Source organism: Buteo buteo, chromosome 8 (assembly GCF_964188355.1).
Source record: "Buteo buteo chromosome 8, bButBut1.hap1.1, whole genome shotgun sequence".
In the NCBI taxonomy this organism is placed as follows: Eukaryota; Metazoa; Chordata; class Aves; order Accipitriformes; family Accipitridae; genus Buteo; species Buteo buteo.
In genome coordinates this window covers 31,983,571-32,009,460 of record NC_134178.1, presented here as the reverse complement: position 1 = coordinate 32,009,460, position 25,890 = coordinate 31,983,571, and the positions used below count along the sequence as shown (strand labels likewise).

The window sequence follows — 25,890 nt, the reverse complement described above, 5'->3', positions numbered from 1 at the left end:
AAGGAAGAAGGGCGGGTGGGTGAGAGGAAGGGAGGGAGGGGAGAGGAGGGGGAGGCAAGGCAATCAGGGTTTAAATTTAGACGCAAATCTAAACAGATACTGTCCTTCCCAGAGTGCTGGGCTCAGGAGACAACAAGCAGCAAACTCTGCTGCTGCGCCCAAACTTGGGGACACCACATGTGCATTTTCTCCCTTCCTTTCCTTCTCCCCTTTATATTTTCTATCACCTTATCTTTATTTCCACCACATACGCCTGCCCCGTTTTGCCTCTATTTCTCTCTATTGCTTGCAGTTGCTCCCCCAGTGTCTCTGCCTGGATCTCTCCACTGTCCACGCTTCCCTCTCCAACTCTGTAGGGTCTCTTTCTTGTTGTTTATTTGTGAGGAGGATCTTTTTTCCTCTAACTGCAACTTCCCTTCTCTCTTCCTTCACAATTCTAGGTAATTTCAATCAGCAGTGGACTGTCTTTAGAAGGGTTAGAGAGGCAGAACAGGAGCAGAGCGAGGGTGATTATTGTGTTTGAACAGAATTTAAGGCTTTGGTGTCCTGGTGCATGGCTGGGACTCCCAGGGGTGACAATAATACTAGCAGCACTACTATGCTGCTGGGTGATTCCCCAACGAGAGATCAGGGCTCCACTTCCCAACGACAGATCAGGGCTCCACTCTGAAGGGTGCTGTACAAATGTGGGCATAAGCAGAGGGTCCCCATGCAAGGTGTCACTAGCTAGCTGTAAAGCAGGACTAGCTCCTTCCACCCTGAATTCCTGCCTCACATCACCAGGTCAGAAGGTGTAGGATGTTCTTCTCTCCTTTCACATGGAAGGGCAGAATTGTGCACTGGAAGTGAGAAGCTTCCATGGTGGTAGAAAAACTCAGATGGGAAAAAATAAGCCTCAGGAATGTTTTGCTATGTTTTCCCTTTCCCTTTCCTTCTAGATCGCAGTGTTGTAAACTAGTCATCTCTTTTAGCAACTGTTTGCATATGGTCCTTCTCAGGAATTTCAGTCCCCACCTCTTGAGAGCAGGGTGGTGCAGAGGAATTTGCTGGCTTCCTTGCCTTGCATGCAGCTGCAAAGTGACACAATGACATGTCATCATTTTGGGGTGATACCTCAGAGGCAGAAGAGGGTTAAAGCATCTTTTCTGAAAGGGATGCATACTTTTCCTTTGCAGTGTTTCACAAGTCCCTGCTGGCTATGGCAGAAAACACTCCAGAATGGATTTAAATGTGACCATCAGGATATCCCAGATTATTGTTACTGATAAATCATCTCAACATAGTTGTTCTTACAGTATGGTTAACTGCATGCTGTAGGACTCCTGTGGAATTAGCAGATTTAAATCATGATCTCATGATCTCCCAAATTCAATATACAATGGTTACTCGGTCCTTAGCCAAAATAATGATAGGCTGAGTTGCTGCAATCTGGAGATTGGGCAAGAGGACTAATGAATCTTCTGTTGCTGAAACACTGGATTAATTGAAACCCCTCTGCTGTAAGCAACCAGAAGATGCTGCAACTATAGATACAAGCAAATAGATTAAAAATTGAAAAGAAATACAAAAATGAAATTCCTTCTTGATTTGGAAATCCTATTGATTTCTTAAAATCCTGACAACGGTACCCTAGCAGAGGGGATAGGAACTGAACTGAGAAGCAGGGTGAGGTGGGGAGGACAGGATGCTTCAGCTGCCCGTGCTTTGCCTGCTGTCGGGACAGAAGGAGGATTTCATGCTCAGGGAATTCACTGTGGGCATTGGTCACAAGTGTCATTTTCAAGATGTCTGCCACGTAACAGACCGTCAAAATCACATACCTCCAGTGGTTGCTTCATGCCGCTCAGGGTCTATTTCAGTATTTTCTTTCTGCTTGCAGGGGTTGTACACTGTGGAGGAAACTGTTTGCTTAGGCCTACAGAAAAGGAAACTGCTAGGCACAGACAGTATCACTTTACCCTTACTAATAAAGCAAAGGTAGTTGCAGCTGCCCCACCACAATTCTTCACTCTATTTATTTCTGCTCCCAAGTATCTTGCCACAAGGCAAATCTTTTCTGCCAGCAGGATTCCCAAATGTCATTGCTCTGAGCATGGTACACAGTACTCAGTTTATTAATGCTAAATCTTTCTTCCTGTAGGAGCAAGGAGACAACACACAGAAATACGGTGTATATTTTTCTCCAGGCAGGATGACATGAGGTGTGGATTTGCTCTAGACTTTCTTGTTTCTGGACTGAAAAACACTAGAAAATCTGAAACAAACAACCCACATGCTTTAACTGCAAGAACCTTGTAACAAATGTTATTAAGGGAGGTTATACTGAGGAACTGGGTGTTTTACATGATGTATATGTGCAAGTATGAACATGAGATATTTTAGAGTATGACTCTCTGCATCTCTCTGTGTATCTCTGTTTACAGACCTTCTGGGATATAGCAGTGTCTATGAGACTAACTTGTTCGTATATACAAAAAAAAGTTTCTACATCTGTTCTGCTCAGGAAGAAAAAATGCAGTCATCACAAGTGCCATTAAAACAGACTCCAGGGGGAAATTTCATTTGAATAAGAAAATGTTGCAGTTGTGGACCCCTGGGTTTTGCAGCTTCCCAGCTGATTCTTTTCAAGATAGGTGAGGCCAAACCAGCAAGTTTGCTTCAGGACAAATGACTAGTACTCCCGCTACAAGGCAGCACGTGGGGGAGAGGTGCAAGGAAATCCTCCATCCTGGCATGCCTGCAAAAGAGGTAGCATAACTAGTTCTGCCCTGCTCAGAAACACCATGTGTAATATTTGCTGGCCTCTTGCATTTTGGCTTGAAGTACGGACAATGGGGCCTCCACAGGGTGCTAGATCCAAGAAAGGAGATGCAGGGACATTGCAATTTTTTGTTCAGAGACCTCTCAGGAAAGAAAGCTTTTGAGGTCTTCTGAAACTTTCACTCTGATATTTGTGTCCACACAGCCATCTCATTTGGGTGTGTCTGTGTAGGTGCTGAAATTGGGAAGGTATGTTTGTCAGGGTGGTGGATGAGCAAAAGCTGGAGGGAGCTGTGGGTCCCTGCAAGACAGATTGAATCTCTGTACTTTGTTAAGACATTTGCTGAGGGTTTAGTAGAGCTCACCTGTCAGTGCCAGTATCTGAGATTGTTCTGTCTGCCTCTCTGGCTGGCTTTGGCTGCTGCTATCCACATAATTTTCCAGAATTCATATTATGAACCAGCAGCTGTTACCATGTTGGGCTTTTGAACCCCTGAAAATGGGGTCTCAACCCTTCCTGTTCCCACTCAAGCAACTCAATTCTCAACTGCAAAAAATGGGGATAAGGTAACCACAGAAAAAAAGCATTTGCATTTCAAAGATCAATCAACTCTAAAAGCCAACATCCTGTTTTGGTCTGGTTTGCACACCAGCTCCTCTGACAACAGCAAGCTGACAGGAAGCAAACGTGAACAGCATTTTCTATGGGAAACTTGCTTTTTGAACACACCATTCTGCTGTGTTCTGAAGTATCTGCTCCCACTGACCCTGCCCTTGCCCCTCAGCATTAAACTAATGCTGTGGATGCTAAGCCTCACCCTCCCCTTCAGGGAGTTATCAGCAGGAAATGAAGTCAGCTGGAACGCTTTGTACCATCAACATTTTTTGCTCTAATTCTGCAGCTGCATCGAAGCACGTCTGAGAGCACACACGCACACACATGCTCACATGCCAGCATCCACGTGTACACATGCACTGGTGTGCCAGACACTGTGCACCCCTGAGAATTGATGTGAATGGTAAAGCCGCATTACCAAAGATGCTTGAATTAAATAAAAGGACACGGTTATAAGTGATTCTCACTAAGCTGTATTGGACAGGGAGTGCAAGACTGTGTGTGTTGCGCTGTGGGCACATAAAAAAGCAGGTGATAGAGACTAACTCGGGATTGAATTATTTCACGTGTTCCTCACTGTCAGCCTGCGCCTGAGTGCTAGCATCACAGTTCAGGTTAACCAGGCTTCTTAACTCCCAGGCTCTGAGCAAAACCATGTCCCTAAGCAGAGTAAAGTTAGGAAAATGCTGTGCTGTACTGAGCAGGCAGCATTTTACCTGCGATGCTTTGCTTGAGTGGCTCTGCTCCTAGTAACAAGATCACACTGAGGTAGACCACCCTCATTCATACCAGGTAACCTGGGGCTGGTGGGTGGTGTACAGATAGCTAGTGTCGTCTCTTCCAGCACCTTAATTTCTTTGGAGAGCAATTCTTTCACTGCTGATCCACCTGACTTCAGAGAACAAACTGAGCTGGTGTATTAAGAGGCATGGCTCCATCCCATTATACTAATACAGCGACGGGACAAATATTATCAGCGTCAGCCATTGACAGTTTGCTTCTAGACTGAACAATTCCTCTACCAGTTGCTAGTTTTAATATACAATAAGGCTTAATATAAACAAACAAAAAGTTACAGACAGAACATGGGTGCTGACACAATTCCAGGTATCTGTGCTGGACACAACCACGTTTTTGATTACGTTGTTCTCAGGCCAGCCCTACTGCCCATCTCTCAATGTTCTAGAAAGCGGTGTCACAGCTGGCCCTCCCAACAGCTTCCTCAGCATGCAGCCCAAGCTCCGACTGAACAGCAAGATTTTCTGACTGAAAATGGGACATTTCTGGTCCCTAGCAGGTTATGCACAGAGGAAGCTTGCCTTGTCACTGCCTGTGTGGTGGGTGTTAAAAGGGTAAAAGGACTTCTACCTGAATACCAGGCCAACACTGTATTCATTTTACCTATCTTTTAAAAAATACACTGATGAAAGGGTCAGAAGCTAAATTCCCAACCAAGCTAATTTGGGAATTTTGAGGATGAGAACAAATAAAGGCATTACGCACAAGCACGCAACTCCTTTTTGTGTTCAGCAAAGGTCTGTGTTCTGTGCCATTTCCTAATAGCAGTAGCACTGCATTGTTCGTCAGGCCTGATATCTCCTCAGCCGGATCTCTAACCAACATTTTTAGAAACAATTTGCATGGTGGGTCTCATGCGGCACCGAGCGTTGGCACTTCAAAGCACTGAGTACTTCAGGTTTTGCCAGAGCTGACTCACAGGTCAGTCACTTCTGCCAAATGCAGCGGGCAAGTGACTTTAATCACTCTGGCTGTCATCTGGATGTGGAGAGTTGGCCTGGCTCAGAAATCAAGCGCTACACACAGTGAGACTGCACAGCCCTCAAGCGTTATCTGGACAAAGAAAGGTTTCTGTTCACAGACGACTGCATGATCTAGACAGGAAGCCTGGCCCAGCGCGTAGCTAGACCATGCGTCTGAAGAGAGAGCTTGCCCAGCCCATCCAACAACCATGCTATCTAAAGAGAGAGCTGGCTCAGGGCAAAACCAGCTATGAAGAGGGCAGACAGAGCATGATGATACGCTAGCCAGGATGGAGACCTTGCCCACTTTCTGGCTAAAATACACCTTCTCCAGAGACACAGCCCCCAGATTCAGCCTAAGACCCAGCACATGTAAACCATACTGAAATTAAGATTGTTCCATGAACTGGCCAACCACCGGAGGGAGTAAACTGGCTCAATCCGTGGTGAGAGATTACTGTCTATTTACCCTTTTTTTAATGTAAGCAAGCACATGAGTTGAAAAGCAGAACTAGTGGCTAGCAATACTTTCTTGACCTTGTTATGCAAGGATGCTGGGAGCCCCTAGACATATTGCACCACAACAGAGAGAATCCTTCTCCTTTTCTCTGAGATCTAGCTGAGGAAGTGAGAGAGCCTGGAGCTTTACTTCAGATAACACATCCTTTCAGAGCAAGCTGAAAGAGTTAAAGACCTTATCCCTCACCCTACAGGTTCAGTCCACGCTACCCACCCAAGAGAGAGGGGACCAAAACAAGCCCCCTTCGTTCAGTGCAATGTGCAAGACAGCCTATGTGCCAGCGTGCAATGCCGACTGCAGAGACTACTCAGCCTAATAAATCCTGTTCTCCGTAGCGGAGAGCCAATGCTATTTGCTTCCATAAATCCTGTTGAGCTCTCAATTCCCACCAGACTCATCAGCCCAAATCCTGCAGGCCGCCGGGGTTGGGCAGCAGCACCCCTTGGCGGCTGCGGACCGGGATGGCTGCGGACGTGCCGCAAGGGGCGAGGAAAACTTGGCAGACTTTCTTTGGACGGGTCATTTTCTCTTGGCCCCTGAGATCCCGCTCTGTGGTCCCAGGGGTGGCAGGGGGAGTGCGGGATGATCTTCCACGCTCTCTGCGAGGTTTGCTTTGACTGTCCTGCTGCAGGGGCTGTGCGGCTCCGGTGACGCGCACCCTTCCTGGCAAAGGAGGGATGGCCACGTTGAGCAAATACACATATCTGAACTCCAGAACATTAAAAGCTTTCCCCCTTTCTGTATTTTCTCTTTCTGAAACTAAATAAAAGAAAAAAAAGAATTGCTAGCTCTGCTTCCCTCATCCCCTTTATCTTCTTTCCTTTCTTTTTTTTTTGCCCTGTGGCACGTGTTGTTACTTCCACATACTCTCCATGGCATCCCTTCTTTCTTGTGCTGAACCCACCAACCACCTCCCGTCTGCTCCCTGTCACGCTCTCCTGCTCCCCAGGAAAATAATTGGCATAATCATCCCCCCGTCCCCCCCCGTCCCCACCCCTTTGACTGCAGCAAGTAAATACTGACACCCTCCCAGGCTCTCAGAGGGCAGGACTGCTTGAAAACGGCGAGAAACAAGCAGTTTCTGTGTATGCACACACATGTTGGTGGGGAGAGAAAAGAGGAAGCTATAATGTGTCTGTTTTAGCTAGAAAAATCTGTGATGAAAAGAGTTTGTTGCATTTTGTCTTCCTCATGCCCTTCTCTTTCCTAAGCCATTTCCTCTAGACCGTTTTCATCCTTTTCTTCCATACTCTTTTCACTCCTGCAGAAGGGCTTCTTTTTCTCTTCAACACGTTCCACTGCTGCTCCTCATCCAAATATGTTGTATAATCCTACATACATAAAGACAACCTTTCATGCAATCTTTTCTCTCACACATCACTCCTTTTCTTGCTCTGCTTTTCTCCTTAGCACTCTGCCCTGAAATATCACTTGTCCTCTATCACAAATAAGGCTGCTTGTATATGTTTTGTTGCTGGAGCAGTTGCTCCTCACAAGCTCAGCAACCTACTTGAGCTGAGTGGCTGTGCATCAGGGGTACAGAGAAGCTTTTTTTTTTTTTTGCTTTTTAGTTATAAAAACCCACAAGTTTCTCCCGAGCATCGCCAGGAGAACAGGAGAAGGCAGCAGCGGAAGGCTCCATGTGTCAGTGCCCTGGAGGGAAAGCCAGGCTCTCCGCCCACCCTTTGCAGGCATAGGGGAATATTGGAGGAAAAATTATTTTGTTCTGCCTGTACACAACAGGACAGTATATAAATGGTAGGGAATGGATGTGTGGTGTGTTTTCCTTCCTGAATTCAGTCCAACAAAATGATTCATCTGGCCTGCTATACACTGAGTGAAAGTTATTTGGGTTTCTCTGTGCTACATTGCTATATATGTAGTGTAGACACACTTGGTAAAATTGAAGTAGAAAAATTGAAATCCACCATCTCTTAGGAAAAGTCGAATCAAGACTCAGTATTACTCCAGTTAAAAACATTTCTTTACACACATCTTTATAAGGTGACTGAGCACAAGGCGATGGGTAAAATAAGGTGTTTCAGTATTTATTTCTGTAAGTGATGCACTGCAGGCCAGGAGGTTGCTCCAACTAGCAAAACCAAGTCTTGCAGAAGAGATGGATTTGACGTACATCCTGCGGTCTGCAAGTGCTAAGACCTGAGCTATGCCTAATGGCAAATGATGAGCTTTACAGTCCAAACCAGTTTCAGACGGACCCTGATTGCTGTAATTAAACGACAAGGTCTTCCTCGGGGAAGGCTGGGCCACAAACACTTGTGGTGACACAGAACCAGCCTTTGAGATGGATTTAGCAGTAGCCTGGGATAGTGGGGCCGATGGTGCCGCAACCACCCTTTGGATCTGAGGGACTTCCCTGGCCAGACAAACCAGGGGCAAACGCCAGGGGACAGCTGCTGCTGGGCTCCCTGCTGACGCCATGACCAATGGTGGGCTCCCTGCTGACGCCATGACCAACGCCGGCTCATTTGGATCTTGCAGAACACCTCGGCGCTAAGCCAGCGGGTGCCAGCAGGTGGGCAGAGCCCGTCTGCGGGGCTGGTTCTGCTTCACCTGCCCGCGGGCCGCCTCGGACCGGCAAGAGCAGGAGCAGCCGCCGCCGCCACACCCGGCCGCGTCCCCTCAGCGCCCCCCGCCGGACCCCGCCGGGCCGCGAGCGCAGGAGCTGCCCAGCTGCTCCTGCTCCTGCGCCTGCGCGCGCCTCTACCCGCCCTCGGACACGTCCCGGCCTGGGGCGAGCCGCTCCTGCCGGCCGGCCGCGAAACATGATTGGCAGAGAGTTCAGAAGAGGCCTTTCATTGGCTGCTGCCTTACCAGTGTCACCGCCCCTTTCCCTCCCCTCCCGACGGTGGGGCAGCGCCGTCAGAGGTGTTTACAACCGATGACAGCTGTGGGGATTGTCCCCGCCTCCCGGCAGCCCTCATTGGCTGAAGGGAGCGGGCGTCGCGAGCCCATCGGCCGACAGCGGACAGGCTCGTTTTCCGACTCCGCAAGGATGTCCCCGGCGTGCCCTGATTGGTGAAGGAGGGCGGGCAGGGTTGTTGCGATTGGCGGGGAGCAGAGGGGCCCGCCCTCCCCACCGCGCGGGACAGGGGGCGTGGGGGCCGGTGCCGGGGCCGCCCGGCAGTCGGTGGCGGCCGGCGGCGGTGCGGGATGGCCGGGTTGCTGCCCTTGTGCGCGGCGGCGCTGCTGCTGCTGCTGCTGCTGCCGGCCGGCGGGGCCATCCCGCCGCCGGAGGAGGCGGCGCGCATGGCCCGCTTCGTGCTGCACAACTGCGACTGGGGCGCGCTGGCCACGCTCTCCGCGCAGGAAGGGCTGCGCGGCCGCCCGTTCGCCAACATCTTCTCCCTCAGCGACGGGCCCCCCGGGCCGTTCAGCGGCAGCGGCGTCCCCTACCTCTACCTGACAGACATGGAGATCTCCGTGCAGGACCTGGAGGTGAGCGGGAGCAGACGGGCCGCGGGCGGGGTTTTGCCCCCTCGGCCGGCGCCCAGGGGAACGGGGGGGTGTCCCTGCAAAATCCGCGCTGGTACCGGGGTGTGCGAGCCGCAGGCACAAATAGTGGCCGCAATACAGGAGGCTCGAAACATAAAAGCGTGAGGGTTACCAATGCGGTGTGGCGTTTTTCTGGGTTGCCCGCGCTTTTTCATCTCGGTGGCAGGTGGTGGTTGGAATTTTCTTTTGTAGGAGTCAGGGTTTACGCCAGCGTTTTGTGAAGGCAATGTAGTGGCTGTCACCTCGTTTGTGAACCCTGGGGACAGTTATTAGCCCCTGAACATCTAAACATAAGCAGTGGTGCCTGTGCTGACACTCAGGAGTCCTCCTCAGAAGTTCCTGCTGGTCGTGGTCTGAAAAACTGCTGAGCCGCACTCTGTTAGAGGAAGTGGCTGAAGCTTCCAGAAGCACTGACCAGAGAAATGAGGGGCCACAGAATATTTAAACAGGGAGAACGTCGCAAAAAAATACCAAAAGGACTGGAAATTGGCAGTGTGGGACTTGAGCAATGAGGGCTCCTACACAGGCTACTGAAGGAATAGTAATTAAATCTCTGGAGCTTACCGTAAAGGTGCAATGAAAGGCAGCAGACTGGCGTGCTGAGGCTCTGAGCGTGCCTAACTGGCCTTGTCTCAGATCTTTTGCTTGGCTGCAGTCAAGAGAGAGTTGCCTAAAAAGTTAGGCAAGTAGCGATCGCATGCCTCCTTTATTAGAACACTTTTTCGTTGTAGTAACTGTTACAGTATTAGTAAAACAAATAAATGCAAAACTTAGATAATGGAAATTTTTCAGAATTTGTTTTACTTTAAACCTTTTTTTGTTTGTTCCCTGTCAGGTTTTGGTTTGTTACATTAAAATAGTTTAATTATCTATCTAAGTGCTGTAGGAAGCCTAATTTATCTTCTACAGTATTTCTTTCTCCATCCCAGCTACAGCCTTTTGTTTTCAGAATAATGTAAAAATCATGGTATAAACTGCTAATGAACATTTTCCTTCAGAAGGCTTCTCCTCAACAGATCCTTATTCTGCTGTCACAGGGCAGAAACATTTGACTGTGATAGTCACGTGTAAGGGAGACGGCTGACAGGAGATAGTGCTGAGTAATCATGAGTCAGCTTTTTTGTAGTTAAGCAACTTCCTATCTGTCAGGTGGTTGTTCCTGTTTCATCAATTCAGTGGTGCTCTGCGTAGTGTTTATGTGACTTTTGGGGGCTTCTTTTTGAGATCAGCTCTCTTAGTGAAATTTCTCAAAGCACGCGAACTTTCTTTGCTGGGAGATAATGAACTTTAGTATGTGACATTCTGCAGTAGGCAATCCTGTTTTGCACCAATATTTGTCAAGTTGCATTCACCAAATTAGTTTTAGAAAAACAATTGGATTCTTCAAGTTAGGTGTCTTACTTAAATACTCAGGATTTTTTAAACCTAACTCGTAAAATCCACTTTAAACTTCAAAAGAGCTGACCAGTTTGGGGGCAGCCAGAAGGCTTGTTTTGATGGGGGGGGGGGGGGGGCATTGTTTGGTTTTGTTTTAACTAGTTTTATCAACAGTTGTGAAACTCCCTTGGTTACCTTTTCAGTAACCCTTTGTCCTTTCACCAGATTTAACTTAATGAAGTTCACTGTATGTCCTTGTCTTCTGTACTGTCCCGTATGTATGTAAATTGGAATATATCACCATTTGAATGTGAAATAGCTAGACTGTTGTCATGATTTAACCCCAGCTGGCAACTAAGCACCACACAGCTGCTCGCTCACTTCCCCCCACCCAGGGGGATGGGGGAGAGAATTGGGGAAAAAAAAGTAGGTGATTTGAGATAAGAACAGTTTAATAGGACAGGAAGAAAGAAAAGAATAACAACAACAATAATACAATAATAATAATTAAAGAATTGGAATATACAAAACAAGTGATGCACAGTGTAATTGCTCACCGCTCACTGACTGATGCCCAGTTAGTTCCTGAGCAGCGATCTGCCCCCCCGCCAACTCCCCCCAGTTTATATACCAGGTGTGACATCACATGGTATGGAATACCCCTTTGGCCAGTTTGGGTCAGCTGTCCTGGCTGTGTCCCCTCCCAACTGCTTGTGCCCCTCCAGCCCTCTTGCTGGCTGGGCATGAGAAGCTGAAAAATCCTTGACTTAGTCTAAACACTACTTAGCAACAAATGAAAACATCAGCATGTGATAAACTTTCTTCTCATCCTAAATCCAGAACTTAACACTATACCAGCTACTAGAAAGAAAATTAACTCTATTCCAGCCAAAACTGGGACAACTGTATATTGAATTCAGAGTTTTAAGGAGTGCTGTTTTGTGAGGTTTACATTTTATGCTAAGAAAATTCAGCACACTTCTAAACTGGGCTTTCTTTCAGAATCAGAGCTTGTTTAAGTAGGCCTTCAAATATAGTTAGGAGAAGATGATGACAGCTTTGTTCTTTTTACCAGTAGTACTTAGCTGAATAAAGTACCAAGAGCTGAAAATATGGTGGGTATGACATTTTTCTCGCAAAAGTATGTAAGCCTCTTATCTTACTACTTGCATTTCAGATCAATTCAAATGCATCCTTAACTGTGTCTTTGGCACAGACTCCTTACTGCAAGAAGCACAGATATGATCCCCAGAATCCGCTCTGTGCCCACATAATCTTCTGTGGGAGTATTGTAAAGGTAAGCTGAAGCTTGACACTGGACAAGATTGTGTGCATCAAATAGTATTGTTTAGTGGATGGAGAAGAGAAAGGTTAGAATTCCTGTGCGAAAGTATATGAAGAGATGTTATGTGCCATGGTACCAGAAGGCTAGCTCATAGTTTGTGTGAGGAAAATGAAGATACCACTTCATATTTGCATGTCTTTAGCAAGGAACTTGGGAGGACAATATTATAATGAAGGAAGTCTCCCCTCCTTCCTCTAGACCTGTTTTGAAACTATGAAGTCTAAGACAATTCTCTTGTGAATGAAGCATGAAGGTTTTTCCATCTCTTTTGCTTAGTTAAATTCTTTGGTCCGTGCGGTGTGACATATGCACTTCCAGAACTTTATTGAAGTAAATATTAACCTGAGCTATAAAGTTACAGGTATTAGAGACAGAAAAAGTGCACTGTATTATCTGGTGGCGTTGCTGCCATGGCAGTATTCTTTTGTGCACCAGTACTTTGGTGTCCCATAGAAGGAATTTAGAACTGCATGTGTTATTCATTGAAGATCTTAATCCCATTATTGAGGATAATGATTGAGGGTGAGGACTAATCATCATTACTCTCTCTTATATGATAGCCCGAATTCTTATTTGGTGTTTCACACCTCATATATTTGTACATTACACACCAGCAATCCTTCAATTGCTTTCATGAGTTTCTCATAAATAATGGAATTGTTTATTTTAATTAGTTCCTCTTGTACCATACCCAGAGCTCTAACTTGTTGATTTAACCCTTTAAACATTTTATATTAAGTGCTGTCACACATTTCAGTTTCCCTTCTCTGTAGATTCTGTTATATCATCCTATTTGTGTGTGGGTATGCGTGTGTGTATGCATGTGTTTGCATACGCCTGAACAGGGTTGGTTCTGTTTGTGTCTGTTTGAGTGAGCAGGTGCAGAGAAGGTAAAATTACACCTAAAACATTGCACTGTAATACTTCAGCAAGAATCCATACTTACCTGTTTTGTGATTTGTTGAAAGATTTATTCTATGTTGGTGAAGTACTTGCTTGCTCATGCTTACTTTAAAAGCACCCTTTTGATTTAATACTAAAATCAACTGCCTTGAAGTTTTTTGTCTCTCATGTACAGTTGTATACCACACTGAAGATGAGTGGACTCTGCCACAGTAATGAGTCCTTTGGGACAAGACGTGGCTAAGCTGCAAAAAGCACAGTGCAGACAGTAGTGGGTTTTTTTAGCTAAAATTTTTCATCGCATGACTGTATCTTACTGTAACATTTTGCTGGTTATTGTTTAGGTGAATGATTCAGAAGCAGGCTTAGCAAAAAAAGCTTTATTCAGTCGCCACCCTGAAATGGAAAGTTGGCCTAAGGATCATAACTGGTTCTTTGCCAAATTCAACATTACCAATATTTGGGTCCTGGACTACTTTGGTGGATTGAAGATTGTGACCCCAGAAGAATATTACAGTGTCAAGCCTTAGTAAGTGCTTAAGTTTTGCATGCTTAACTCTCATTATATTTGGAACCTGTAAAACTTCACCTTACTGTTAACAGTATATATTACCTGTCTCTGTTTTTTTTAATATGCAGTTATGTCTTTTCCGTAAGTAGTCTACTGGATGCAGTGTCTGAAATCATAAGATATGTTTTCTTAAGGGATCCCCCTATTTAACAATATGAAGTATAGTATCTATAGAACTATCTATGGTTTACTGCACTTGTACCTCAGTTTAAATACAGTTTCTTGGGAGGAAAGACTTCCATAGAGTGGGCACAGTCACTGTCCTCTGTTTGAATTAATTGCAAGACAGATGATGTTTTGGTCTAATAGTTAAATGTAGTGAGACTATTCAGCATTTGTGAAGCTGTATTAATGAGATTGCAGCAACATTGCTCAATATTTTCAGAAAAAAGTTGCTTTTGAATCTTACCATTATGATATTGAAGTATAGAGAAATTGTGTTCTATCATCTACATAAAACTAAGTCTTCAAAACTTTCAAATACGTTTTAGCGCAGTCAACACGCATTCAATTTCACTCTTATTCTTACTCCTTGTAGGTGGAAGAAGATCCTTGGTGATGCTGATACACAAATGAATTACTTTGGCTGTTTCATGAAAGATTTATTTTTTTTCTATGTATTGTAGAGCTGAATTAATAATGCAAAAAGTCAAACACCTTGCATTGTTAATGAGCTTGTATAACCCTTCTGAAGCAAATGTAAATTCTCACTAACTAGCACAGCTTGAATCATGTCATACTCAAAAACCTTTGTGCATAAGCCATAACTAAATTTTATTCATCGGACGTGATTCTGGAAAGATGTCTGTCTGTTGACAGTCTGCATTCAGAAATGCTGTGTTTACTGGAAACTAAAAGATTAGTCCATTTCTAAACCTTCAATGCCTTTGTTAAGTAATATCTGTTTGTAACCACTCTCCAATTTTATTTTATTTTTAATACCAGTTTAGTTTAGATCTTTATGGCAAAGTACTACAGGATGGCTCAGCTGACTATGGAATGGAAAGCACTGCTTGTATTACGATGGCAAATGATATGCTGAGTTCCCAAATTCTGTTAAGAATTTTCTTTGCACGCTAATACACTTACTCATTTGAGCCATTTTTCTATTTTGCTACCTATATTGAATGTGCTATAGAATACAACTGTGTTTATGCAAACTGTATGCATACCTCATGATAAGTTCTTGGTAACTCTTCAGCTGGCAGTGGTTATATGCCCTGACTCTTTAATAGAAGGAGGGTGGTAATACCTGAAGTATCTGGCTTTAGTATAAGAAGAGTAGTGGCTTGTAAATTCAATGAGAATGTTGTAAAGGGTAAATGTTTTCTGATTAGGATCTTGAAATCTTCAGCTTTGTTAGTCTGATCAAATGGCAATGTATCAGCTTTTATTACTCTTAACAGTAGAACTGAGCAGATTTTTGGTTTTGGAAGCCTTACACAGCAATTTTGGGTTAGTTATCCAGAAGTGAGAGAGAAGCAATACAGTATGACACAGATGATACATGACTTGTAGAAAATGAAAATTAATGAAAGGTGTGCATAATTAATTCTCTGTTAAAATAAGCCACACACAACAGCAAGAAATAAATGCCTTTTTATATCCTCTCATCTCCCATGTGCTGAGTTCACAAATATCCAAAAGTTATTATGAGCAGTTAAGTTGATTTTTACAGTGAGCAAATATTACTTCATTGGCAGAGTAAAGAATGTGAGAATTTAGACTCCTTAGAGGCAAATCCTTATATAGAACAGTGGAATTCATCCTATCAAATCTTCTCTACATCTTAACGTCATTATTATATCACTACTTTTCTCAAATACTGGAATGATTTGTAAAAGTATTTTTGACATAACTTACTAAGTTTTCCTTCTCCACAAGGGGCAAAAAGGTGCTTGTTACTGTAGCAAACCCATTCTGTTCTACTATTTGAAAATTAATTTAGGATTAAAAAAACTTAAAATATGGAAGCAATTTATGTTGAACAGATAACACTGACATTAAATATGAAATTGGAAAATATTTTTATGTAAGGCATAACAATTGTGGAAACTCAAATGATCCTCTGGTATGGACTTGATTCTTACCATAGGGACACCTGAATGCATTACATGTCACTCCATAACTACTTATGTGTGAGACTGATGATGCTGGGCTTTTGTTAAAATTAAAATACTTTTTGGCTAGTGGTGTCAAGTGTTTTTTATTGCATCTTCAAGAATAGTCCTCTCCCTCACGCTGTCTTTCACACGAGCACCTCTCTTTGGAGTTCTTGATTTATTGTTGCTCTGGAGTCTTTCATGCCTGCTAGAGTAAAAGGTGAAACACCCTTTTACACCTGGCTTTCCCTCCTTGGATGAAATAAGCATCTTCGTGTTTCACTTTCTTTTCTTCATCTAGTAGTGTGAAATGGAACATAAAGTAATAACAGTGGAGTTTGTGAAAATTGATACAAGGAAGCCTTATTTGATTATTTATTCTGGCTAGAGCTTCTGCATTTCTAAATGACTATATCATTGGCAGGCAGGTGTTCAGCCATCTCCAGGAAAGCAGGGCTCCATCACACCTAACGGTGACTTAGGAAGACAAGCGCAATAACTCTGACCCACTCCCCCTTTCCTTCTTCTTCCTACAGTTTTATATGCTGAGCATATATGGTCATATGTCATATGGTCTGGAATATCCCTTGGATCAGTTGGGGTCAGCTGTCCCGGCTGTGTCCCCTCCCAACTCCTTGTGCCCCCCCAGCCTCCTCGCTGGTGGGGTGGGGTGAGAGGCAGAGAAGGCCTTGGCTCTGTGTAAGCACTGCTCAGCAGTAACTAAAACATCTCAGCATTATCAACGCTGTTTTCAACACAAATCCAAAACATAGCCCCAAACAAACTACTATGAAAAAAGTTAACTCTATCCCAGCCAAAGCCAGTATAAGACCTTTAAAAGAATCAGTTTCATTTGAGAGTTTGGTACAGAACAAAGCCTGTTTTGTTTTGTTTCTGGTTGTCTTGTTGGATTTGATGTTCCCATTAGTACCAATTCCCAAATCTTTTCTGATTCTGAGTGGAAGGGCTTTTTTTGGTAGCAATTCATCTTAAACAGTTTTGTAATACTAATGCATTTTATTGGAACAATCTTAGATCTTCCAAATCTCTTTACATTTAAAGTTTGAGAGAACCCCAGCCAGATAGTTCTTTTGCAAAGTGGTGAAAAACAGAATGGTTAAGCTACATGTACAGAGCTGGATTTGAAGGTTAATCAGAGAACTATCTGGAGGAGTTGTATCTATGCATCTCATTGAACACATGAATAAAGAGATTTTGTACGTAGAAATGGAATGTAAAGCAGTCTGGGGTGTCAATCATACTAAATATCTCTCTGTTTTTCTCCCTTAGTAATAGGTATGTAAATGTTAATATCACTAACTCAAGAAAGTCATCAACTTTTGTCCCATTTTTCTTTACCACCTTTTCTTCTCCCTGTGCTCACCTTTGTTGTATTAGGCTCATTCAGGAATTTGCTTGTGAGCATGTTTCCTTTTTTCCTAATATCCAGAAGTAATATTGTGGCTTTGAATAGAAGAGGCCAAGTATAAGAAATTAATGCAGCTGTAACCAATGAATCAGCATTTTGACTTCTGTGTATCCTCTACCATGGCATGCTTGATGTATCTGAGCATATTCTAAATAGTAATGAAGTTACTCTCCATACCCAGGAAGTTAAGTATCTCCAATCATAGGTAAGAATCTGAGACACAGGATAACCTTAGGCACCTCATTAAGTCACAGGATGTTTGTTAGCTGGGAATCTTTATTAGGATAATGTCAGCCTGTCTCTCTTAACCATATAGTCATGTCTACTTTGTCTACTAATCTTGCTTGTTGAGAGATTTTTGTTTCTACTTCTTGATTTTCAATTTCTTTCTTGTGTTTTAATGTAAAACTTGTGCCAGGTAGATTCTTGTGACATGCTACATCATTACAGATTAGAGCTTATGTATATCAGGTATTTGTTTAATTCTTTATTCAGTTCTATCTAGAATTAATTTCTCACCTATTTAATGTTGTATCTGTGATCTTCACAATAAAATAGAGGTAGCTCAATCAGAGTATTAGATTAATGCAAAAAAGTATTAATCATAACTTAATGGATGAATTTGTTTTCAACAGTTTTTTTCCTGAATAATAGCACACTGAATCTAGTCAAAATCAAATAAACTGTTATATTATTGTTGAACACAAGAGGGTGCCATAGACTTACATTCGCGGTGATTGTTACCAGCTTAATACTTAAAATTGGTTATTGAATTCATCATAACTCAAAGATGCTGGAAAAGCATACGACAGGGGGGCATGATAAGAACAAATTCTTTTTCTACAGTGCTTTACATTATGAATGCTTTCCTTCATAAACACAGCGGTGTGCTAGCTGCTAAAAGAGAAGCATTCATCATCTTTTTGTGTTTTGTAATCATTTTGTGCTATAGAGTGCTCAGAAGTAATATCCATGAAAATGATTTAAAGGTTTTTAAATTAAGAAACTCTAGTAAAGGAAATGGAGACAGGTATAGAACGCCTCAGAACATCGACTGGGAGCAGTCACCTCCAGACTCGATAGTGTTTATTTCTCTCAGAACTTACAAACTGTAAGAACCCAAAGTGTGGATGCTTTGGCTTAGACTTCTTGTTAGCTCAACGAAACCACCTGATTCTGATTTGTAATTTCCAACAGCTAATTAATCTTGTTGAACTTGGATTGTTTGAGTGCCCCCAAGCCCCTCTCCGGTGGTTTGGGCTGCCTGTGCTGGAGGCCAGCCCTGACGGTGTGCAGGTGTTCGGGTGGTGAAGCACAGCTGGGAGAAGCCTGCTTCGAAGCTTCTCCTGTTTGCCTGGGGGCTGTGATAGAGCTCAGGCTCTTGCTGCTTGCCTGGTCCCACTGACTTGACCTCAATCCTGCCTCAACTGTGGTTGATCCTGGTTGCTGTCTCCCAGTCTGCCCCTCGTACTGTGGGACCATGTATCTTGGTGGTGAGGCCGCTCCCCTGCTCTGGTGGAGCAGCTGGCCCTTGGTGCTCCCCGACAATTCTATTTTCCTTGCTGGGAAGCTCAGTCCATGAGTTGCTCCCAGGGCTTTTTGACTTAAGAACTTTTGTGTCTAGAGGCTTCCTCAGAGTTTCTATGTTGATTATTATAGTGTAATAAGATTAGAGTGTTAAGACTCATTTGTTCTGGCTGTAGTGGTTAATGTTCTTCATAGCCTGGTTTTCTACGGAAACAAGGCTTAGGTAACATGTTGTATGGACACTTGCTTTTGTCAGATTTTTTTATTTTTTTTACTTGGTTGGATTTAGATTTGAAACAGGTAGTCTGACCTTGAAGCCACAAAGGTCCTATATATGTCATGACAATTAGGAGCTTAAGAGAGCAAACAAAACCCTGTTCATGTATATTAAAGGTACAAAAGGTGTGCTTTTTAAAAATTTGAGCGTCCTTAATGGTGCTGGTTGCAGAGCTGCCTGGAGTCTTCTGGTTGACTGACGCCAGGTATGCAGTTAGTATCTGAAGTGATGAAATTTTGTATCATTTAATGGATGCTTTCTTAATCGAAGAACCTAATAACTATGGTGATTTTTCTGAATTATTTTTTTCTCTAGCTCTTCATATCCTAGATAGAAAAGCCTTAACAATTCTCCATTGCTATTTGCTTCTGATTCCTGCAGCTGTTAGGCTTACTTTTGCATATAATTTCTCCAGTTTAAACAAAAGAGATGGTATACTTACAGTGGTAGATCCAACAACTGTTGCAGGTCTTGTTGAGAAAGGGGAGTCTCTCCCTCAACCTCAATAATTTTGTCAGTGTACCATACAGGTCTAGAACTCCTTCACGTTATTTTTGCTACTGCCACTGACTCGGGTTACAACCTTACTTGTTTTGCACCCTTACTTCCCTCCACCCCACCCCTTATCTAGAAAAACGTAGATACCAGTTTGCAGAATTCATGTAAAATACTGGTGAAACATCTCAGTACCTTTAGATGAGAGGAATGCTTTTTTTAAAAACAAAATGACTTCTGGTTGCTACAAACATAGAGTAAGTTGACAAAGCCATGCAGAGGATGTGTGTATGTGTGTGCAAACATGGAGAAAGACAAGACTTTCAAGAAATACTGAGTAGTATGTATGTAATTGCATATGTAAGCATACATATTTATGTGAAAACAGTGAAGATAATTTGTGTTTCTATAATTTTTTTATGCCAATGGAACCTATTAAACATCACCCATTATTAAAAAGTAACTGTTTCTAGATTGAAGTAAAGCAATTGTTTAAAGATAAGAGAGAAATAATTGTACAAAACCTGCAGTATATGATTGTAAGAACCTCGTGTAGTTCTTTCCTGTTGTCATTTAACCAAAAATGGGTGCCTAATCAAGCATGAATTGGATTTTTTATTTAAATGCTTATATGAATTTCAGTTCATTTAATTAAGTTTTCCCCCAGATGAGCATTTGAAAAATGCAGAAGAGGTATGTGTTAGGGGTGAAGAGAGGAAGAAAGTAAAGGAAATGGAGATACTTGTCACAGGTCTTAAAATCTGGCTTGACAATACTGTTATATTCATGAAAGGCATAACCTTACTGATCAATTATAGTCTGTACACCAAGCAAGAAAATACCGAAGGTGCTGTATAATTAAAAATAGCATTTCCAGAAGGTGTGTTTAGTGGTAAAGTCCCAGAATTTTTCTACATATGCTGTAATGTAATCAGGGAAATTCACCTGCAATTAACAGGTGAAAATGTTAATGATGTGAGAGAGAGTAGCTTGACTTGCTTAAAGGAAAAGAAGCATTGTGCTTCCTTCTTAAGATATGACATAAGCAGTGGTCTTTCCAGTGCATTAAAAAAAAATAATTCAGAGATCATAAAGGCTTCACTGGGGAAGAAAAAAATTGGACATTACAGATTCAGTAGTCTCAAAACTGAGCATTCAGAGAAGATGCATTTTAACTTTCTACTAACATCATCTTTATAGCTTTCCAAAACCCATGTTGCACTGAAATTTTTAAGACCATAGCGGGAACAGGGAACTGCTAGTCACAAAACCCCCAAAATAATGAACAGGAATTCGTTCTTACACTGCATCAGGGCCTGTTTATCATCTCCCATAGGAAACATACGTTCGTGGCCGTGTTTGTCTTTATGGTGCTGTGCAGGTGTCTTGGTTTGGGCTGGTTTTTTTGCTTTGTTTTTTTTTTCTTGTTGGATGTGGCAGGGTTTCTATTTGCACAATGCAGCTGCAAGAAGTGTCAGTCAAGCGTTTTTTCCTTGGAAAAGTGGTATTTTCACGCACAGAGGGGAGCAGTTGTAGCAAGACCAACTTCTCTTGTCTCCCAGTTGGGAGCTGCAAAGCAAGACTTGTAGTTAGACCCTGTCTTCTTTCCAGCTCTCCATTTGCAATGCTGGCAAAAGTGCAGGGCAGGGACTAATCCTCTTGGAATGCAGCAATTATCACTAAATAAGTATTAATTGCTGCATTCCAAGGGGATTAGCACAGTTGAACCCAATTATAGCAAAGTGAAGCTTCACTGTAAGGCACTACAGTGCATTGAAATGCAGTGAAGCAATGTAGGACTGTCAGTCCACAACACTTTGTCAGTAAAAATTGTGGGCTTACACACTGTAAACAGCAGACTTTTCAGTGTATTAGTCTACTGCATGAATGGTATGCCTTGCTGGGGGCTAAAGCTGGCTCACCAGAGAAGTTTGTTGCTTATTTAACACCCTTTATCTTTGTGTGAACATCTTCAAAAATGATTTTAATACTTGTTGAGTTAGTTGTGGCACTACCGCTGTTACTCCCTGATGGATCGGGGCAAGACTGCAGTCTGTCTGGATTCTCCCATCTCTAAAGTTGGCCAGCTCCTCCATCAGGTGATGTAGGAATTAATTTTGCCTGCAAGTACTAACTGTACCAAAGGAGAACTTTTGATAACTGACCTCCTTCCTCTCAGTCCCAGCACTCTGCAGTGATGATTACAAGCAAGCTCTCTGTGGTAGCAATGCATGAGCCAGAGGGCAGTGTGTAGTTACTTTTTAATCCTCAGCTTGACTGTGGTGGTGATTTGTTTTTTTAGTTTTCATTTATTTCCTGTTAAAACTGCAAACCCTGCTGCTTTTTTTATGGTACAGTCAAAGCATAACCAGTGAACAAGAAAAGGGGCTGCTTCTGGGGATGAATCAGCCCCTTGCATTAGAGCTGTTGCAGGATTTCTTGTGTCCAGAGAAAGAATGGTATATTGATGCACAGAACCAATTGAATGCATACCTTGTCTATTTTGTGGAAGATGTTATCCTTATGGATAATGAGCTGCACCTTAACCAGCGTTAAACACAACTGAGTTGTACTTGAGGACCATTTCAATTCCCTGACCCATTCTGTTTCAGGAACCATAGATCAAATCTTGCAGTCTTCCCAGTCCAGGTAATTCTTGAAATGCACTTTCTTCCACCCGTATGTTTAGATAAAGAGTCAAGTTTAGCTGAGAGCTTTTCTTAACCCATCAGGGAGGTTTTTATGTCTCTGCTGTGGCCTTGTCTGTATTGAAAAAAATAGCTGCTGGTTCAGCTGAACTAGTGTTGGCATTCTAGTCCAGTGTTAACAAAGTTCTTACGATCTGACTGAAGTGAGTAAACTGAAACATCAGTGTGGTTTAAACTGTTGGTAAAAATGCACGTATGAGATTGCCTAATGCAGGACATGGGCAGGAAGTGCCTAAGTTTTTACTCTGCTATGTAGTTCCTAGAGATGCAAAGACTGAATAGGATGAAAAGAAGGTGACACTCTAAGCAAATCATTCCTCATTGTGTAATTGCAAGTTGTATGAACACAGAAAAGCATCTTCCTAGAGAAGAGGCCACTTCCCCTTTATCTTTTTCTGTATTCCTCGACTGCATGTGATTTGTATCTCCCATGCCGTGCTTGTTGTGAGAATAACTCATAAGACAAGCATGATTGCTGTTTTGTATACTCTCATTGTACTTAGATTATAATTATAAGCTTCCCTTATTTCAAAAGCTGAGGGATGGGGAGGAGAGAATTTCTAGCGGCACGGTCATGCAAAGTCTTTTTCTGACTCGACCCACAGTTCTAAATGAAGTCCGTATACTCTATTTCTCTGACCTTTCCCTATCTGGACATCAAAACACACTGGCCCAACTGCTGTTCTCCCAGTGTGCCTACTGTTGCCATTAATCTCCCTTTCTTATACAGCTCTTCATTCCTTTTCCTTACCTTTGGCCCCAACTCTTTATTCAAAGTGATAATTTGCTGGCTTGCTGCCAGAGGGAGAAGCTATGATCAATAACAGGAGACAGGGGTCAGCAGAATAGTGATGAGCAGTGCCATTTGCTCCTCTGAAAATACTGTTACCCAAAAATATCAATAACTAGTATGATATTATTTTAGCTTTTGGAGAAGGCATCAGTGAGATTTAGGCAGCCTGCAGTGGGAGCAGGGGTCTTTTTCCTCTCACTAATTCCTTATTTCAGCCAATCTTCTGCTACATGGGGAAGTGGACAGAAAGGACTTTATCTGGCTCACGTTGGAATATAGACCATGTACCTGAGCACAGCCATTTCTGGGACTAATGACACGTCTTTCAGGTTCAATGCATGGTGGCTCTCATGGGCTGTGCTTTACCTTTTGCCTGGTGGTGAGTCAGAGCCCATCTCCAGCCTTCACTTGCAGCTTTTGGGGTAGAAAAGCCACAAAGGAAACCCTCCCCAAGGGTGGGGGAGAGCAGAGGCTTAGCAGTACTGTCTAGGTATCGCAGAATGGTGTGCAGGACTAGGTTTTGGGTGCTGGAGTAATGCTAGTGTCTAGTAATTTTGGTATTTACTGGAACAATATGTAATAATTGTTAAATGAAAAGATAATACTGTTTTATCAGCGTATTAGCCTTCATTATTCCAGACAGCAAGGTGACGAATTTCTTGGTCTCCTTCTTCCAAGAGCTTCAATATACTTTGCTATCAAAAGACTATACATCCTTCTTACATGCACAATAACTCTCATCCTGCCAGTTGTCTTCATGCTGTTGGAAAATAGTTATGACCAATCCTGTTCCTGTACCTGCTAGGGATGCAGATTCTTCTTTTTCTTTTCTAAGAATTAGAAATGGGAAATAAAACCCACCCACATTATTCATTGAGATACTTGTGCTTCCTCCCAGCGTAAGCTCTGATCCTGAAGTATATTAATAGTGTTACTAGTGTAAACACTCAGCAATCTTCTGTTGAGACAGTTGTATTTTTATGGGGGAGGCTGAGTTTCAGTCTTTAAGGTGCATCCAAGTCATGTTTTCAAGCTTTTCTAATTCACAGTTGTCTAAAATGTGCTTTTTATTTCTGTTAACAAAAGAAAATTTTTATTTGTTCACATTTGAAAAGAGCACAATAATGTGAGACTTCTTACAAAATGAGAGTTGTGTCAAGTGGTATGATTTTCATATAAATGCCCTAACACTTTGCTGGAGAAATTACTTCTGTCTAATATCTCCTTCTCGGGAAGATTTTTCTAAAACTCCAGATTTCACCTTTCTTAATTTAATTTCATTATGCTGGGTTTCTTCTCCCCTCTAGTGCCCTAAATGAATCCTTTTATTAGTTGCTGTTGCTGCTTCTTAATAATAATTAAAAAAAAATGCAGTGAGAAATGTTGAGGAGGAAGTCCCCCTAATCACACTTTGGTCTCCCATGCATGTTAAAGTTCTGTGGTGGTGGGTTTAGTTTCTGTTTGTTTGTTTTTAATAAAGAAAACCAATGCACCAAAAAACCCCAACCCTAAAACCAAACAACTCCCAGGTATCCTTGATTCCTGGTTCTCTTTGAGTTCTAGTTCCTTGTTTTCTGTGTTTCCCTTAAAGAAATAAGTCTTATCTGTAAAAGCTTAACTGCCCCAGCTTTAGTAAGGCTAATTTGAAAAGCATGAAATGATTTAATACGATTAACACACATCAGTTTCTTGTGTTTTTTTGGCTCATAAGTGTGAAGCGTTCTCCTGAGTGACGTTTGCTGGGTTACTGCTAAAGTGTGCTTATTCTGTTGCCTGTGTGGTTATCCACCACTGCCTACGGAGTGCTGCTTTAATACCGCCTGATTTGATCACTCGCTTGACTTTGTAAGGAAACAAATGTTGTGATTCTCCTGTCTCAGCCTGCTGCTCACCACCACCCCAACCACTTTTGACCTGGGGGGTCAACATCAATTCAGCTAAACGAAGAGGCTCAAACATAACCTGCTCCTACTCATGTTTTTGTGTAGCTAGCTGCAGCAATGTTATTAGTCCCCTCAGAGCAGCAGAAAATCCAGGGCATTTTCACTTTCGCGCTGGGCTGCTGGGTTAGTCAGTCAGCATGTACATGTGCTACTTGGGGTGGTGTGCCCAGCTACCTGGCCCCACAGAGGCAGGCAGGGACTTAGGGCAATGTGGGAGGCACTGCAGTCGTTGTGCCGGATGGAGAACATGGACCCACGGGAAACCAGGCTTTGCCAGCGTGCCTGCTGGGCAGACCTGCTCGGTTTTGTGTCGCTCTGAGGACCGTGTTAACGGGCAAGCCTACGACGTGGGGTTGAAAAGCCTTGTTAGCTCCCAGACCACAGCCGCCTTCAGACCACTCATCCCACTCCTGGTCTGTGCCGGTCTGCCTCGGGATCTGTTGCTAGAGGACAGCTTCAAGCAACAAGAAGGTTGAATCCCGTGGCCCGCTCGCTCAGTAGGTAGGAGTGGCACGCATAGCTAGAGGCTGCCAAGCTTTCTGTTTCAAGCTGAGTGAGGAGAAGATGCGCGCTGTGCTCTCCTGCAGAGATGACACAGGCTCTCCTCTCTATGGGCTGCGGTGGCTCCAAGGACAAAATGGCCCCAGGGCTCTTCACACGCTGACACCCTTTCAAAATACAAAGGTCCAGTGCGTTCACATCAAAAGGCATCTCCATTTCATAGCTCGTTATGATTGAAATGAGCCAGGCAGAGCCAGCCGTGCTGGTGTTTTGTGTCCTGTGGACGCTGCCTCCAACGAGGGGCAGAGTCCAGCTGTCGCTGAGGCTGGCCGCCCCATAGCCCTGAGAGTGCAGCCACTTTCAGTTGCTCATGGTAAGGCTGTATTTCAATTAGATTTAGAAGTGAACTTTATATCTTTACCAGTTTAGCCAGCTACTTGTTCAAGTGTGACTATAACTTACAATTTTAAACTTCTATTTATGCCGTACTGCGCACTGGGCATAGTTATATATACTATCCCTTTTGACGCCAGGCCAAATTTGATACCTGATATGCTTTCTAGGCCCCTTGTAGAGATCAGCAGCTGCCGACTGGGATGACCTAGGAGCCATCAGACAAACTGAAAAAAAAAACCAAACCCAGAACAAACCCACCAAAACCCGTTTTGCAAAGAGGAAAAGAAAAAAAAAAACAAAAGGAAACACCAAACATCGATACCAAGAACGTAAACCCCAGACCTCAGAGGC

At 43.2% G+C, this 25,890-nt stretch overlaps 1 protein-coding gene across 2 annotated transcripts; it reads left to right on the top strand.

Annotated features, from left to right (window-relative positions):
- The first annotated feature begins 8,770 nt into the window (after positions 1 to 8,770).
- Positions 8,771 to 15,557, top strand: CREG1 (cellular repressor of E1A stimulated genes 1). Of its 2 annotated transcripts, XM_075034014.1 has the most exons (4): positions 8,776 to 9,115; positions 11,727 to 11,846; positions 13,142 to 13,326; positions 13,907 to 15,557. In XM_075034014.1, coding segments are annotated over exons 1-4 (591 nt in total). In that variant the 5' UTR covers positions 8,776 to 8,830; the 3' UTR covers positions 13,908 to 15,557. The 2 variants fall into 2 exon arrangements, with proteins under 2 accessions (XP_074890116.1, XP_074890115.1); XM_075034015.1 differs by lacking the exon at positions 13,907 to 15,557 and having other exon boundaries at positions 8,771 to 9,115; positions 13,142 to 13,327.
- The last annotated feature ends 10,333 nt before the right edge of the window (positions 15,558 to 25,890 follow it).